At 38.2% G+C, this 18,910-nt stretch overlaps 1 protein-coding gene across 3 annotated transcripts in view; it reads right to left on the reverse strand.

Moving 5' to 3' along the window:
* The window catches only part of HS2ST1 (heparan sulfate 2-O-sulfotransferase 1), a 175,057-nt gene that overhangs the window by 14,374 nt on the left and 141,773 nt on the right, over nt 1-18,910 (reverse strand). For all 3 annotated transcript variants that reach the window (XM_032303713.1, XM_032303714.1, XM_032303715.1), the window contains exons 3-4: nt 11,616-11,701; nt 2,744-2,882 (exon numbers count right to left, since the gene is read on the reverse strand). In XM_032303713.1, the coding sequence (XP_032159604.1) occupies nt 2,744-2,882; nt 11,616-11,701 (225 nt within the window). The remainder of the gene's footprint in view (nt 1-2,743; nt 2,883-11,615; nt 11,702-18,910) is intronic.

Genomic DNA, 18,910 nt, shown 5'->3' on the forward strand with positions numbered 1-18,910 from the left:
AGTTAAAGATATGGAGTTATTTACAATAAAACAACATTATTTAACTAATGAGGTCCCAGAATGTTGCCAACACTTGTATCATGAGAAACAAGACAAATTATTAAAAATGTGTATGTTTCAATACATTTCAAGACCAAAAGGTCCATTTTGCCTATCATAAAGCAAAGTAATTGTTCTCTTTAATAAAGCATTTGTAGATGGCCCTGTCTTCATGAGAATTAATGTAATACAAAAGTATTTTGCTGATTTACTAATATTACATCTAAATAAACAGGTATATTAATATATATTTTATAATGACATAAAACCAAAGACAAAACCAAAAACAAACCAAACCCTATCATTATCAGGGTGAAGAATGGTTAAGTCTCGAGGCTCAGAGGGCATATCTACCTAAATCTTTCAAATATGAAAGGAAAATGATGTTAAAGTATTTGCCTGAATTTTTCTGTGGGTATTGAGAATGCAACTTGGGAACATCTCTCATATACAAATGTTGGGTAGACTATTGTATTCCCTACCTCCTTTTCAAAGGGAATAGAGTGCTTAAGAGTACCTGGGTTTAAATTCCAGCTCTACCATTTACTGGTAGTACAATGCTGTACAAGGTACTTAGCCTTTCTGTGCCTCAGTTTCCTTATCTGTAAAATAAAGACAATAACAGCAGCTACCTCAGAGAACCATTGTACAGGCTACCTGAAAAAATACATATAAAACAGTGCTTGTTATAAATGTGAACTAATAGTGTTATATTAAGTGTTACTATTACCCAATTTCCCAAACTATATAGGTCAGCCACCACTAAACCATAGTATCCAGGACTGACAGTGACAGATGGTGCATGTAGGAACCAATGGAACTGGAAATCTTCTCTTTACCCACACTAATACTCCTTTGGTCAAAGGAGAGAGATGGATATTAACATCTATCGAGTAAAAACACTGTAAGTCAAAGGTCTAAAATTAAAAAAAAAAAAAGGAAGGAAGGAAGGAAGGACGGAAAGAAGCAAGAAGGAAGGAGGAGGGGAAGAAAGGGAAGAAGTGCTGGAGTGAATTTAGAAATAACTATCAACAAATTCTAAAGTACCAGATCACAAGACTTGTATTATTCCATTTTTCCATTTTATAAAATGCTGTTGAATCACCATAATAACCTAAGTATATATATACATTTTAGAAGATTAACTAATACTAAGAGATCAGTAGATGCCACCCACCCCCCCCCAAAAAAAAAACACAAAAGGTCTGGTCAATTATCTGTGTTTGGATCAGTACCTTGTGCCTAAAGCTTTAAGACTAAGGAAAGGATGGGGCGCCTGGGTGGCTCAGTGGGTTAATGCCTCTGCCTTCGGCTCAGGTCATGATCCCAGGGTCCTGGGATCGAGCCCCGCATCGGGCTCTCTGCTCAGCCAGGAGCCTGCTTCCTCCTCTCTCTGCCTGCCTCTCTGCTTACTTGTGATCTCTCTCTGTCAAATAAATAAATAAAATCTTAAAAAAAAAAAAAAAAAGACTAAGGAAAGGAACAGCAATTTCTAGAAAAGAGAAAAAAGTAAATAAAACAAAATAAATCACCTCCTCATGTGACACACAAGGCACATAAAACTTAAGTGAAAAATTGCTGGATGTTAACTATTATATCAGGTATCTCGCATCATGATTACACAACACTTTAGGTTCAAAAGGTGCAGAATTCACTCATTCAACTCATTTGCTAAGCACTTACCAGATGAACTAGGCACTGTGCTAAACACTAGGGAAACAAGGAAGAATGAAATCTAGCCCCCGCTTCAGGAAGTTCAGAACCTCCTGGAGAAGACATATGGAAACAAATAACTCAAATACCACAAATAAATGCTTTAAAAAGGGGGTCTGCATGGAGTGCTCCAGGAGCCTTAAAAGTATGACTAACTGCCTCTGGGGCACCAGAAAAGACTTCACTGAAGAGTTAACATCTGAGCTGGCCCTAAAAAGTGGGCAATTTTCCAGAGTGAAGGAGAAACATTCTAAATATGGGGAACAACACATGTGCCCAAAGTACATGGTGACAGTAAGCATGGAGGACAGCAACACTTCTTGTGGCTGAAGCACTGGGCGTCTGAAGGAAAAGGCAGCAAGAGAAGTCAGTCTCAGATTATGTCAGACTGTGTCTCTTGTGCTTTGAGCCAACTTGTGAGCAATGGGGTCCCAGTAAAGGTGTCCCACAAGTAAAGTGACACATCAGTTTGGTTTCTCAGGAAAATAAAACTGGTGCTACTCTGGGGGATGCACTTAAAGAGAAGACAACCCAATTCTGAACCTGCTCATAAGAATGAACTCTGGGACTATTCTCATCTCATCTGAAAAAAAACAGCTGCTTCAGCAAAACGGTGTTCCCAAATCGATGAGCACAAATCACAAATCAATATAAACTGCCACCATTGAGACTAAAAGAACCAAAGTACAATACACAAAACTCCTGATATGAATGAAGAATTACAACAGTCTCACAGAAAATCGTTAGGACTATAGTAAGAGAAATATTCAGCCCTGGAACTAAAGTAAAGTAACTTTTTGAAAGAACAAAAAATGTGTACACCAAAATATCAACTATAAGTTTTACTTATACTTTATACTTTTGGGTTCTTTTCAAAATTTCCACAATAAGCAAGTAGTACATTAATAATAAAAAAAATTTTTAAAAACACACTGTTCATTGCAGTTGATAAACAATTATCTTTGTAAACATCCTAAAACTAAAATATTACCTTTTTGTCTCCTTGTTTTCGTCTTCTTAACCCTGGTCTATAATCATCTCCAAATCTCAGAAAGTAATAGTAAGAAACTAGCCTCTCGATAGGATCCCTTATGACATTAATGTAAATTGGCTTCTTCTTCACACCAAATCTGAAACAGAGCGAAATGTAAAAGGTGAAATCTCTATTTTCATTTTGTTTTGGGGTATCCTGAAATTAAAAGTTTGAGGTATAAATTCTATAAGGAAAGAAGAACATGAATTTATTTAAATAAACTAGAATATGTGGAGATAAGGAAATTGTTTATAATTATTTATGTTACAATACAGTGAAACAGGAAATAAGAATTTAAAAATTACTGCTGAAGATAAAGAAGGAAGGGAAATTTGAATGGAAGACAATTTTAAATTTTACTGGCAAGAATTACATAAAACATTTTAATTTTATGTAGCAATAATTTTTCATTTCTGGCCCACCAAACCAGGCACCCGTTATCAATAGATACGTTAAATCCATACAAGTGTGACCACTAGAGTCTACCTTCTGCTACTGCTGATTTTAAAGACAAGAGCAAAAGACATTTGGTTTTCAGCAGTGTTTCCTGGGGAATGAGAAAGAAGTGAAGGAACAGAGGAGGCAGAGAAGGCTTTTACTTTAGCAACCCATGCAACCCTCAGAATCGTCCAGCTGCCGCCTGCTCTAATATCCTCACTTGTCCCAGTCTTGAAGCTTTTCGTGTTATCTTCACCTCTACTTTCATTTATTCTTCATTTAGTACAGTGACCAATTGTTCAGAGTTTTCTGCTGTCAGACTTTCTCACAGATCTGACCTGTCCTCATCACTCCCTTCTTTTCCACCACCGCCCTCTCCCAAGGTGTCTTGTTGGCATCACTGAAATAACCTCATTGGTTCTCTTGCAGCGATGTCTCTCCTTTTCAATCTACCTTCCAGGCCAATCCCCAACTGATATTACTAAAACAACATTTATTAGATCATTCTTCTTAGGAACTTGGAATAACTCAACTGTTTATGTTGACATCAAACCCAAACTCCTTTGGTTTCTAATGCCTGCTGGCCTATGTCTCAGGTACCATCTTATTGACCTTACTTTATTTTTAACTGTCCTCAAAGAAGAAACCATCTGTTAGAGTTAGGCCCACCCCTTCTGCCTCTCCCAGCATATAACACATTCCTATTTCTCCTTACATGACTCTGCTCATTCTGTCTTCCTTAACTAGAATGTCATTCTCATTTTTCTATTCTTTCTATTACATTAATTCATTTGAAAAATACTTTTTTGGTGCACCCAGTACATGCCAGCACTATTCTCATACTAGGAGTACAGTGGTAAGAAAAAAAAAGACAAAATTCCTTGCCCTAGTGGAGCCAACATTCTATTTGGGGGAGACAGAACATAAAAAATAAGTAAATATGTGAGATGGTAAAAAGTACTAAGGAAAAAAAATGATGCAGTGAAAGGGAATAGGGACTGCCAGAAGTGGGGAGAGTACACTTCGAAATAGGGATTTCCAGGCAGGCCTCTGGAAGAGAATGTTCCTGGAGATGAAACTCCAGGAGTATGAGGCCCCACCCCTTGCAAGCTGCTAACTGCCAGGCATTTTCAAGAATAGCAAGGAGATGAGCCTGGCTGCAGCAGAATCAGAAAGTGAGTAGGGAGAAGGGGTTGGGGTGGAACAAGTACAGATCAGAGGTTTACAAGCATCAGGAGGGAAGCCAGAGTCAGCAGAGAAGTGTCACGATATGGGCTGTAATGTACGAGACGGTAACTATAGTTACCAACAGTGTATTGTAAATCTGAAGTTGCTATGGAGAGTAGACTTCGAATGTTCCCACCTTAAGAACAGCAACAGGATGGTAATTGTGTGACTTGAAGGATGTGTTAACTAACCTTACAGTGCTAAACACCAAACAATACATGTGTATCAAATCATCACACTGTACACCTCAAACTCACCCAATGTATATGTCAATACATCTCAATAAAGCAGGAGAGAAAAAAACTACCATTGGCTGCTGTTTGGGAACACAATGCAGAGGGGCAATAAAGAAGTCTTGTAAAGCCTAGGAAGCCTAGGGCTCAAGTGCTATCTGCTTTCACGGACACCTGCACCCAGGAAATACTGCTCTCAGGCAATTCCATTCATGGCTTGTCCTACTAGTGTTTCTCTTGTAAGTCTTACAAGCCATCTGAGAACAGGCATAGTACTGTATACTTCTTTTATGTATTTCATAGGGCCGAGTATACATAAATACTTGCCTGCTGATTAGTACTAATTTGAAAGATTAACAAAAATTAGCAATCTCTCCTATAATAGGAATCACGATAAGAAATGAGAGACCTAAGCTTCAGTTGTGTGACTCTGATAAGAGACAGTTAAAGTTGCTTATTCTTTTAACCACTCTTGATATGTTCATTCATCTGTTCACAGAAACCTTCAATTTTAGCTCACAGCTTATAACTTAAATTTCCTTTCTTACTAAAATCTTTTTCCAAAGGCAGTAAAAAACATAGAGCTAAACTAACCAATTTCACATTTCCCCATTACTTCTGCCCACTGCAATCAATGTCTTATACTCAGCAGGCACTCTATAAATGTTTTCTACTTGGTTCTTAAGCAAATGAGCAGTGAAAAGAGAGAGTATAGAAGAGAAAAAGCAAGGTGCCTGGATAACTCGATTCTTTCAGCCTCTGAATTACTGAAAATTAACGAACCGGGAAATTCCTAATTTACAAATACGTTATATTCTATAAGAACCATTTGTGTGTGAGAAGGGGTCAGCGGTCTTCTAGCTATTTTCTCACCACTAAGTGACTCAAAGTCACTAAAATTCTGTGTATATAATGAAATACTGCAAACTACAGAAAGTCCCCTTGTCAAACATTATTGTATTAAAGCTGTGAGTTGGTTGATCAGAATAGGTATGCATTTTTTTCACTCAACTCAAAACCGATAATGCAGTAAACAATTTTCTCACAAGTTTTTAAAAGAGGAAGCAGTATCATTGCCAAATATATGGCACTGCCACCTTAGACATTACAGTAGAAGCTCCATGAGGGCAGGGACTGCTTCCCTCTTACTCATGGCTTTATCATTAGTGTCCAGCACAGTGCCAGACACACAGGTGTCAAATATCACAGAATGAGTTGAACAGACTGCTGGGAAGTAACCACTTAGGCAGCCTTTCTGTAGGACAGAGTACTCAGCAGCAAGAGGAGCCAGGGTGGGGGGGATGGGGGGAGACAACAGAAATATACAGTTGAGGGGCACCTGGGTGGCTCAGGTGCTTGAGCTCTGGACTCTTGGTTTCAACTTGGGTCGTGATCTCGGGGTCGTGACATCAAGCCCCGTGTAAGGCACCACGCTCAGTGTGACATCTGCTTCAGATTCTCTGTCTCCCTCTCCTTCTGCCCTTCCCACTCATGCTCTTTCTCTCTCTCAAATCAATCAGTCTTGAGAAGAGATGAGAAGAGAAAAAGAGAAGAAAAACAAAAACAAAAACACATTTGCTACCTTAACTGAGAGAGTGGAGAGTCTTAATACTAGGTAGTTACAAGGAGGGGAAAGCACAGGATGATGGGGCAATGACTCCAACCTTAAAACTGTGAGACTGCCTGGGAACCCCTTTACCATCTCCATTAGCTAGTGACCACCGCGAGTCATTCTCTTGGGAATTACCTCCTTCCCATATAATCTCCCACCACCGCTTCCTCTTTTTTCCTCCCCACCCTCCCAAGTCCCTGACAGACAGCAATTCTTACCAAGTGGCACTGAAAAGGAGATATGGCACTTTACAAAATTCTTCTTGCTGTCTGGAAATGACTTTCTGGGGCATGGCTCTGGTGGCATTTACATGTATGAAGTATGATTTGAATGAGATAACATGTATGAACTCATTCTGAAGATGGATAAGACTCTTATTTATATATTAGGGTATGGTTATATAAACATGGAGGCAAGAGATTCTAACAGAAAACAGGCATGACAAAAATAGCATCTGGGCCATTCAACTCGGCTTCTTAGGAAACAAGCATCCTTTTAGGTTTGTGGGTTTAATTCTTCTGCCAACCAGGTAGTTTTGCACAGGGAGAAAATGTTCTCTATGGTTGTGAACTCCACATTTAACCCTGGCTGGGCATCTGAGCTGTTCCTCGGGAGGGCTCAGGTAAAGAAAAGATAATCCATCTTCATTCCAGAGATATAAACTATTATTGACCTGTTAGAACATGATCTTCCTAGGAAGAGAACAGCACATTTGGTAGGAAGCTGCGATGTTCTATAAAGATTAAGAGGCAAAAAATATAATCTTAACAGCAGGTTTGTAAGAAGATATTTTAGAGACCTTATTCTTGCCACATCAGCATATGGGGTATGGCAAAGCATGGAACATGATCTAGGCTCATGTCTTTACACCTACACTCTACACAGTTGGGATAAACGAGTACACGTTGAGAATGGTTAAAAGAACAAGAGTGCAATTGAATGAGACCTGGTCGTCTGACTGGACAAAGCCTACATGGAACGTGACGAAGCTGCAAGAGGGCTGACTAACCTTTGGGAAGCACAATGCTTTGTGATTTCTGCTTCATCCTAGATTTAACCTCTCTAGGAAAGCAGCGGTCTCACTGGGGACACTGATATCTTATATATACTTATTCTGGACTGTCTTAGCCCTAAAGGGTTCAGAGAAACTGTCAAATCCTTCCCCATGTGGCAGGTTCCTGTGATCTTATTTCAAAAACAGAGAATGACCTGTTGGTATTTGTTGGTCCCACTGGTGATTTTTGCAGTAGTTATTTACCTCTTAAAAAGGGCATTCATCTATTATGCATCTGTTAAAATTGCCCAAATTTTAAAAAAAGAAAAAAAAAAAAGCCCTAACAATACCAAATTCTGGCAAGAATGCATGGCACCTGGAACTCTCATACACTGCTGGTGAGATTGCAAATAGCACAGCCACACGAAAAAACAGTTTTGCAGTATTTTATAGAGTTACTCTACAACCCAGCAATCCCACATTCTATACACCAAAGAGAAATGAAGACATAAGTCCACAAAAAATCTACGTGCAAATGTTCTAGCAGCTGTACTCATTAGCACCAAAGCTGGAAACAATCTGAGTACCCAGAAATTGGTGGATGGATGAAGACTGTGGTGTATCCACACAATGGAATACTGTTCCTCCAAGAACTAACCACTGATAGATGCGTACATTGGACAAATGTCAAAAGCCTTATGTTAAGTGAAAGAAGCCCAACTCAAAAGACCTGGTGACTGATCAATGTATGTGGTGAAGAAAGGGGTTATCCAAGATGACGCTAGTTTCTGGCTTTGATATCTTTTTTTTTCTTAAGATTTTATTTATTTATTTGATGGAGAGAGAGAGAGCAAGTGAGCAAGAGCACACCAGCAGGGGGAGCAGCAGAGGGAGAGGAAGAAGCAGGCTCCCTAATGCTGGACTCCATCCCAGAACCCTGGGATCATGACCTGAGCCGAAGGCAGACGCCTAACCGACTGAGCCACCCAGGTGCCCTCTGGCTTTGATGTCTTGGTAAAGAAAAATGGGCAAACTTCCCCAAAGGGAATAATGGGGGCAAAGACAGAGTCCTGAGCAATGCCTTATTAAGAGTTGAGAATAAGAAGGGCCAGCATGGATTCAGACAGGGAGAAGAAAACACCAGAAAGACAACGTGGTAACTGAGAGAAGACAGAATTATAAAAGAACATAACACTGCTTTGTGTGAGACATGAAACCTACTGCTTCACATACATTATCATATTTAATCCTCACAACCACCAGGAAGTAGTTATTTTAATTATTGTCACTTCACAAATGGGGAAAAGGCAGATCTGCAGTGATGCGCCTGAAACTGCAGAGACAGTAAGAAATGGGAGGATTTAATGGCAGATCTCCCTGCCTTGGGAGACTGCCCCTAAGCCATCTACAGCATCAGTGTTGTAGAAAGAGCTGGTCCAAGGTCAATAAAAAGGCAACTCTTGCATATTGCCTGTAATGATTACAATAACTTAAGAAATGTTCCTGTAATGTTGTGACATATTTGCTGGAAGTGAGAAAAAATGGTGCAAACACAAACTTTATTAGGCCTAAAATATTGTCGTTTTAATACTCTCTAGGGTATTTCAGACCTAGTGAAGCTTTCAGTTATGTGTTTCTTGCCCTGACATATCTGCTCTTTACTGACTCACCTCAGTTGTTCTGAGAAAGACAACAGGGGTGGTATGGAGAAACCAGAATGACAGTGGTAAACACCCATATTCATTTCTGGGGATAACCACAAAGGTACACACCTGACATGCACCTGAATAAGACTGTTGTATCAAAAATAATTTTCACTGGGGGTGGAAGGCCTGGAGAGGGTGGTGGGGTTATGGACACTGGGGAGGGTATGTGCTATGGTAAGTGCTGTGAAGTGTGTAAACCTGGCGATTCACAGACGTGTACCCCTGGGGCTAAAAATACGTTATATGTTTATAAAAATTTTTTTTTTAAAAATTTCAAATATCTAAGACAGATGCTGACATGTCACCCATAGGTAGCTAGATTACAGAAAATCTCAGCAGACTGACGGAAATCAGCATTTACAAAGTTTTCTTTCAGCTGAATACTACTCACTATAAAGGAAAATATGACTGAAATAAATGAAAGAGGTGTTCTAATGTTTTTATTTTGTAAAGTTTGAAGTCAAAGTTGAGGTAATAGATGCTGCTGGTAAGGAGTATGAATGTAAAAAGGGAGGATGATCTGTTTATAATGAAATATAATGAACTGATAAATACAGAAAAAAATGGGGCTTCAGTGAACTGAGGATAAGAACTACAACTTATTTATTCAACTTTATATTACCTGTACTCTATGACATTTTGAAAATATCCAATCTATACAAATTTTTTAGTGAAAAATTTCTAAATTTATGACATTAGTGATATTTGTATCATTTTAAAAACTGTGCTGTCCACCAACTGAAATGAAAACAAAGGTAATTGAACACTAAAGAGAAAAATGGAAAAGGGAACGACAAAATGTGCTTTAAAAAAATCGGGAATAAGACTAAGTACAAAAAGCAAGACAGAACAGGAATACGAACTTGGAACAAGGAGAGGTTTCTGTTATTATGCTACAGTTCTGAATAAAACCAGAAAACTATAGCCAAAACATGGCTTGAACACATATAGGTTTACAAATAAAATGTGTACTTTTTAGTGATCACTAAACCAGAAATCACTTTTCATTTTTTATTGTCTTTACCTGCTTCCTGGGTTTCTTGGAATATACTGAGTTTATATGCTTTAAGGGACTCTTTTAAGGCAACTGAAAAGCCAAGTGATTAAATATTTCTTTCACCAAATTTGACTGTTCTCTCCTGAAGGCAAGTATTTTAATGGATTCCACAAAGTACTATGGCAGTCAAGAATATGTTTTGAAGAATAAAAGTGTTCTAAAAATTGGTAAGGTGATGTTTCTTTCCTCTTCCTTACTCTTCACAGTTACTAGGTCTGTCAAACTAAAATTTATTTTAAAAGATACTAGTTACATCTACAATAGTTCTTGACTACATACATCAAAATACATTCTCGCTAGGTGATTTCTTTCAGATGTTTGTTTAAAATCTTGTAAAAGTCTACTGAAATTTTTCACAATACTTTTCACTTCCAAAAACACGAGACCAATTATGAAAATACTCAAAACCTTAAACTTTCATGTTAGTATTTAATAAATGAGATTAATCTTTTCAAGAAACTTTATGCTTTTCAACTGCAAGAACCCCAGCATACACCAGAGCTTCAAGTAAAAGACTCTTGCCAAAAGCAAAAGCACTCAATATATTATTTTAATAATGGAAACCTCAAGTATTAGAAACCAAGCTGTGTGTGGAAAAAATAAATCATTTAGGTGGAAGGATAACAGACATTCAATTGAAGGATAATGCAGCCCTGAGGGAAAATATGCATATGAATGGAGTTTACGAAATTGGTTCAGTGCCTCTGCAAAGAAAAAATAATTAATTTATTTTAAAGCTACCTATAAAATGTTTTCAATATTGCAGTATGAATTATTTACAGAAAACTGTACATCTAATTTTAAAGCTACCATTTTACTGAAATATCTTGAGTACTGTGGAACTAGAAATAAAAATACATTGTTTCATGTATGTAATATCTGGGAGATTCCCCTTTAATTACATGCTCTTCAAAAAGTTATGGGTTAGTACCTAAATCAGTAATAATTCATTCAACTCTTTTTCTTTTCAAATTTAGTAAGTTAAAATAACTGGGATACCAACTTAATTTTCAAATTTGACACAGAATACTCTAGAGTTGACAAATACATGAGAGTATATTACTGTGAAATTATGACTACTAATGAAATGACTGAGGGAATATGTCTGAGCTTAAATCATTTTAAAAATACATTTTAAATATGTCTTTTAAGTTAGTAAGGCTGTTGGGGAAAAGATCTGGATTTGAAGTTTTACCATAATGCTACAAAAAAACATTCAAATGGATCCACAAAATAACCCATGTTTAGAATATTCCTCTTGCTCTCCTAAAATAAGTCACTTGCTTATACAAGACACATAAACAGAATGATAAATAACTTTAGAGTATCACCTATATTTAGTCTACTTCGAATTTCTAAAATTACTGTGACAATAATCAACTTATGAACACTAGAGGGCAGTAAAACACCAGAAGGTGTATTTAAATTACATCTCTAAATGTGGCAAAGGCAAGCCAGTACCTTTTTTAAAAAATCAGAATCATAACGATTTAATAAATATGTTTCTTTTTAGGTTGCTAAAGTATAAAGCATTCTTTAGCATGTCATTTTGGTACAACTTACTTTGCAAAATCCAAATAAGAAACATGTCCATGATAAAACCCTGGTTTCATCTCTTTCCAGGAAGTTATATTCTTTACAAAGCGTACCTAAAACAGGAGAACACACTCATTACTGAAGTTCAATATAAAAGAAAATGAAATTTGATGATAGCAAAATACTTTCCATTTAGACATTTAAAACAAATCACACCAGTTTGACAATTACAAAGCTTGAAACACAGGTTTCAACCAAGGAGAGCACAGTGTGATCTGTAATTACCAATTCATCACAGAGGGAGCTATTATCACCACACTCAGAGGAGTGAGAAAGAATCCTGAAAGAAAAAACCCACACAGTGCAATCATTACAATGCTGCACAGTAAGTAATTCACATGGGTGAGGGGAGGGTGGGTACCAACACACGACCAAGTCTGTTTTTTACTCCCAGAGACTTGTTATTCATAAAAACTCATACTTATTAATGGCTCAACAAATAAAAACAAAAAGTAATCCTCAAACCAAAATGATTAAAGAAAAGATGATGATTTTCAGAGGCCTTTAAAGAATAAAGAGCAGATATCATCAGCTCATTGATAAAAAAGTGTAAATATGCTGAAAAAATTTTTTTCTTAAAGATTTTATTTATTTGACAGATCACAAGCAGGCAAAGGCAGGCAGAGGCAGGCAGAAGGCGGCGGGGGTGAAGGCAGGGGGAGCAGGATCCCTGCTGAGCTGACAGCCTGATGCGGAGCTTGATCCCAGGACCCTGAGATCATGACCTGAGTTGAAGGCAGAGGCTTAACCCACTGAGCCACCCACCCTGCTGAAAAAAATTTTAAGAGCTGATTAATATAGAGCTTGATAAGCCTAAGTATCACTAGCTACAAAGCAGTGACACACTATTTCTCAAAGAAAAATGGCATGTATTTTTGATATGCAAATTTATGCATGATAAGCAGCAAACAGTTGAGAATGTCTTCTAGGGACTAGGTACAGTGTGGTGGTGAAGGTGGAAGGGTCGGGAGCCCACCATCCTAAACTGCACTTAAATCTTCCGCAAGCTGTGACCTCAGCCTGGAGCACAGGCCTGTGAACTGCATATTTCTGACACCTTATCAATCTTGCATTTACATTTTAGAAGAGTTAGTCACATGGAGATACACTGGACCACTTCTACCAGATTAGTCAATAAATTAATGGCAATGAATGACGATGGATGCCTCCCAGAAAAGGCCTATTGGTAGTGCAGAGCACAAAACAGTGCAGAAGCAGCCACATGTCAGAGAAGTGAGCTAGGGAAAAACAGAAAGTTCTGGGGAAATTTATTTTTTAGGGGAGGCATTAATAACTCATATACTGGGGTGCCTGGGTAGCTCAGTCGCTTGGGCTGCTGCCTTCAGCTTAAGTCACAGTCCCAGGGTCCTGGTGGGAGCCTGCTTTTCTCTCTGCCTGCCGCTCCCCCTGCTTGTGCACTCTTCATCTCTGACAAATCAATCAATCAATCTTGGGGGGAAAAAACCCCCTCATATTAAGGAAAATAATAGAGTTCTTAGAAGGGAAGTTATAGAAACCTTATCTTATTATCTTATACGTACAAACACATACTCTTAAATCTGAAAATTGAACGCAGATAAAATTATGTTGCATTTTAAAACACACAATTATATTTCAGCAGATATTTATGATTTTTTCCCACTGGGGGAAAGAAAAAGCCAAAAAAAGTGTGATTTGAGGTTCTCATGTTCCTTCCTATCTGTTAAGGTTCCAAAGAGAATGAAAATATCAAATGGCAAATGAAAAGAAACAGAAAATTAAAATTAGATAACCTAAAAACTGAATCCTTAAAAAAATTCACACATTGAATATGAAAAGTCCTTATAAACTGTCACTTACTGGTAAATTATTTCATAAAAGCCTTTGGTTCTGTGAAAATCAGTTCCATTATTTCAGCCCCAAATGAGAGGGAAGTAGAAGGAAAAGAGAATAGGAATGGGAGGTGGTGGTTTAAGGATACTTAAGAAGGCATATTTAGCCATTCAGCTCTATTTTCCAGAAGCCCGGATTTAATGTGGATGTGATGGTGTGGGAGAGAAATGAAAGGAGGTGGCAGGTTGAAATCTGGGAAAATGGTGTTCTAGAAGCCACATGTTAGAAAGGATCAACAGTACCAACTTCAAAGTGCACTATAGTAAAAGACTCAGGTGGAAATAAGAGTTAGCTATAAATATAAACTTCAAGGATCCTTCTTTCTTCCACCTTTCTTAAGGACAGTCAGGGTTAAACTGAACCCTCTTAAGGACACACTTCCTTGTTCCATGTGTCCTTCACCGTCCAGTGTAGAGCTCAGGAAGCTAGATAATGCCTGGACTGCTGCAGGGCTTCTCAAACTCAAGGTGCAAATGAATCATCTGGGATTCTGGTCAAAATGCAGATTTTGATTCTGTAGGTCTGGAGTGGGGCCCAAGACTCTGCACTTCTAACAAGTCTCAACATGATGGCAGGTAGGTGGCTTACACGGAGGAGCAAGGCTTGAGCATAGGTAGGCCCAGGAGTTACTGCTTGGCTTTATTTACACGAAGCTTGTTTTTGTACTGCTTTGCCAAGGGGCCCTGAGGTCTGTAAAAGCTCTTTGGCAAAGATACACTCTCATATTTGTTGCTTTTATGATAAGGAAAAAAATGTACTGAAATAGAACAGATTTTTAAAGATTACCTTGTAAGCCACTGCAATACATAAAACAAAAGTAAGGACAGGAGCAGAATGAACCCTGCCTATTCCGTCTCCTTCTACCCCCAAACAGTGATGCCTGAAGCATTCTGAAACCAAAGCATTCCAAGAAACACAGTCTAAAAATGAATGAATTGGAAAAAAGGGTTGTGTTTCCAGTTGGGACTGAGGGAAGAGTGGAGTGATGGTGGAGAACAGAACAAGGCATGAACCTTCCACTGTTGTTATCAACTCAAAGTTTCTTGTTTACAGAATCAGCATTTTAGAGGTTGAAGGGACTTAGGATACCCTGTCCTTTTTATTTTATAGATTAGAACACTGAAGCTCAAAACCCACATACCTTAGATTTTGGCCCAATCATCCTTCTATATCACAAGATAATTTTCTTAATTTCTTATAGTTCATTTTAAGCAAAGAGGAAAAAACCCAAAAGGATGTGAAAAGAAGGGAGAGTAGCATTTGTATCATTATTTTGATCAACAAACTTGGGCATTGAGAATTTCAAGTCCTATCCACTGCTAAGAAAACCCCTCAGGTCCAGTCATTCAAAATTCCTCATCCCACAAGCTTTCAAAGCTCTGTTGATACAGCTCTCAAAATTGTTCATCTTCATCACGTTCATTATAACCTCCACGTCCAATCCACGCTGTTCACTATTCTCGTACTGGACAACCATTTTTGCAATTATGACCACTGACTTATTCTTGCCTTTTTATTATCCTGGGTAACCACAGGGACTGCTGAACACTGCTAGTCAAAAGTAAGAGACCTGGTTTAAATGTTGATATAAGACCTTGCATTTTATTTTCTAAATTCATTCTGAGGTAAATTCACAGGGGTTATTATTGCTTTTAAATTCTCTATACTATTATGTTAATGTTAAAGTCTGTCAAAACATACAGAATCTTTCTCTAATCTCGCAACTATGAGAATACTGAAAATTCCATATTTAATATATATGTACATATGTTTTTTTTCTTTCATCTCATCAACACTTAAAGTAATGTGTTAAAGTCTCATTAATAAAGCTGTGGCTGATTTACAATTTGCAATAAATCAGAAGATGCTGAGCTGAGACTGACCTTCCCTTTACAAAAAAGAAAAAAGTGTCAAGCAAACAAATGATGTCAATAAGGTTCAAGTGGTTGTTCAGACTAATCTGGAGAATAGGCAGAGCATTAAGAAGAGTCATTTACATACTGCTGAAATTCTATGACCATCCTTTGACCCCCTTTGAAGAGCAACCTTTTTAAAAAGTTTCCTTTTCAGGGCACCTGGGTTGTTCAGTTGGTTAGGCAGCTGACTCTAGATTTCAGCTCAGGTCACAATCTCAGGCTCATGATCTCTGGGTCTGGCTCTATGCTCAGCAGGCAGTCTGTGTCCTCTCCCTATCCCTCTGGCACACTCCATTAAAATAAGTAAATCTCCAAAAAAAAAAAAAAAAGTTTCCTTTTCAAAGTCTGAATTTAGCCACTTCTCCTTTTACCAAGTTAGCTGGTTCTCCCCAAAGTGTCCCCTGCAGAATTTTCTCTCTCTTCCTCCCTCCACCCCCACTCTCACCCTTTCATCTGCCAGCCTCACTGCAGTTCCCCTCCACCATTTTCTGCCCTCTCACCTCTCCTGCACCACTCGCCTAGTCTTTCAGTTTTTCTTCTGGTTCTCCTCTGCAGTGGGACATCCTGCTCAAGACCTCGAGATAAGGCTCTGGAATAGGTAGGAGTGGAAGTGGAGATCAGGTGAGCAAACCGGCATGCCGTTCACTGTCTGGACTCTCACTGACGACACTTGGCACTAGTGAAAGGGAAGGTGAGTAGGTGAAAGGAGCAAAGCATAATCATGGCGAATGGACTTAAGAAGACTGAAGACGGAAGAGACTGAACACAGTGGCTCAGGGAGAAGAAATAAAGTCACCACAGTGAATTTATTCAAAGAGTATTTCCATACTCTGATTGAAACAGGCTATCAAGAAGGATGTTTCAGAAGTAGTTGGTAGATATACTACATGAAAAGAGATGTTTTTATAGCTAGCCTGGAGCAGATCCGAAACTGTGATTTCTGTCAGGTTTTATAACTCAAGCAGAGTTAGGCTAGCAAGTCATCAGAGGAGACCTTTAGGGAAAACACAAGCGATGTAGGGAGTAGTGCTGTGATTTATCTGCTAGTGGACTCAGATCTGAACCAGTGTGGCAGAAAAAGCTAAGAAAGCACCATCTCTTAAGAGTGTACCTAGACATACATTCTTAATAAGATTCATCTCAACATTAATTATCTGAAAAAACCTGTTTTCACTATCTGTGAGTAGGAATGTCATCCTGACAATCCTGGCCAAATTCCAACTTCGTAATTACTACATGGTAAATGAATACTACTATTAACTTGGGTAATTACTATATACCGAACTCCTACTCATGCCTATACTTAAATAAACATCCACTGTACAGCTGTGGGTAGTTTTATGACACTAAACTAAAGAGGAAGTTTTCTACACAAAAAGTAAAAGTGAGTAACAATTGGATAAAATATAAAAAACGTTCAGCAGCAACATAACATAATATTTCACCGAAATCCAGAAATTTCTGTTCAGCCCTTTCTGCAGGAGAAGGGTGGGTGTGTCCCAAATCACCTTAGTGAAGGGGAGAACATATTACCATCAATCAGAGGGGCTCATTCTACCAGTAATCATCATCACTGGCATTGTGCTCAACTAAGAACTACTTTTAGAACCTAAGTCCATTCATTTGTTCTCTCTTTCATTGATTCATTCAACAAAAAATTTATGGAGCATATGTACTGTGTCTCAGACACCATTCTAAACACAAGAATACAATGGTGAATAATATGATGAACAAGGTTCCTGCCTTTTAGGAGCTTATACAGAGGAAAAGACCAAACAAATAGAAAACAAATAAATCAGTAAGTAATAGGAAAGCTACATAAGGAATGATGACGGTGTACTATAACTTGGAAGAAGTATTTAATATATAGGATAGCCAAGTGAGGTTTTTCTGAGAGGCTGTCATCTCAAGGATGTTAAAAGGATAACATGAAGTCAATGGTGAGAGACCAGTCTAAGATAGACTGCTATGTGCAGAGGCCTTGAAATGGGAAAGGTTTGGTACATTCAATGAACCAAAGGTCAGTGTGGCTAGTAAACAAGAAGATGAAGTACTGGACATGGGCTAGATTTAAAAGGGCCTGTTGGCCAAGGTAAGGAATTTGGATTTTGATGGGGAGGTTAGAATACGAATTTAAAGCAAAGTACTTCACCATCCTGGGAAGTCTATAATACACAATTTCACATAACCCACTGAGAACTATGTTCTAGATGTTTGGTATTCAAACTGTGGTTTAAGAACCATAAGAATCAGTTTGGGCCTCAGGTTCCATCTTAGTCCTTTTGAATCGGAATCTGTATTTTTAACTGGCGGTTGATATACACATTATAAGTTAGGAAGCACTCATCTTAGGTGTGGTCTGAAAAATCAGAATCTTCAACAAACATCAAGTCATGCAAAAGATCAGAAGGTGCCCTACTAGCGAATTAAAAGAAAAAAATTACTAAGTTGTCCTAGAAAGAATGCAAATTCTAGATATTTCCAATGTGTAGAAAGGAGTTAAATATGATCACAAACCTAAACAGATGAGTAGAAAAGAATTATGAAAGATCCTAAAAGACACTGCCACTTAATACCTGACAGTTACTTTATTTATTGACAGTTACTTTAAAGACAAGATGTTCTCTAGAGCAGAGATATTTTCATGATAGCAGAGTAAACTTCATTTTCTAACTACAAGATCTAATGGATCACTGGTCTCCTACCAATCCCTACCAATTCACTGAGTAAAGCATGCCTGAAAGATAGAATTCCCATGACTGAGTATGTCTCCCTCTCATGGCTTACTTTTCCCAAGCCTCATATTCTCAAACGTTTATCTTTTCATTCGCTTGTTCGAACTTTCCCTCTTAATTTATTCCAATTTCTTAATTGTGAAAGATCCCTGAACTACAGAAAAGTTGAAAGAATACAGTCAACATCTGTATACTCATTCACTAAGATTCACTAACTTCCCATTTTTGCCTCTATTTTCTCCATATGCACACACACGCTTAATTTTTTCTGAACCATCTGAAAACAAAGAGCAGACATTTTTGATCAAGGATCCAGTTACTAATCACACATTACATTAGGATTTAAGATCTCTTAGTCTCCTCACCTCTAGAGAGGACTGCCTGGCCTCATCCCCAAACACACCTTGTTTGGTTGTCACAATGTTGATACTTTACAAAAGTTCAGGGTAATTATTCTGGAGAATGTTCTAACAAGATGGATTTGCCTGTTCGTTCAAGATCGTCTGGGTTAAACATTCTGGTGAGAAACATTTTGGGCTTAATAATTTGGTGAAAGGGACACTGGGGTGGCTTAGTTGTTAAGCATCTGCCTTCTGCTCTGGTCATGATCCCAGGGTCCTGGGACCAGGTCCCACATTGGGCTCCCTGCTCAGTGGGGAGCCTGCTTCTACCTCTCTTACACCCACAGCTTGTGTTCCCTCTGGCTGTGTCTCCTCTCTCTGTCAAATAAATAAATAAA

Source organism: Mustela erminea, chromosome 10 (assembly GCF_009829155.1).
Source record: "Mustela erminea isolate mMusErm1 chromosome 10, mMusErm1.Pri, whole genome shotgun sequence".
NCBI classification, from domain to species: domain Eukaryota; kingdom Metazoa; phylum Chordata; class Mammalia; order Carnivora; family Mustelidae; genus Mustela; species Mustela erminea.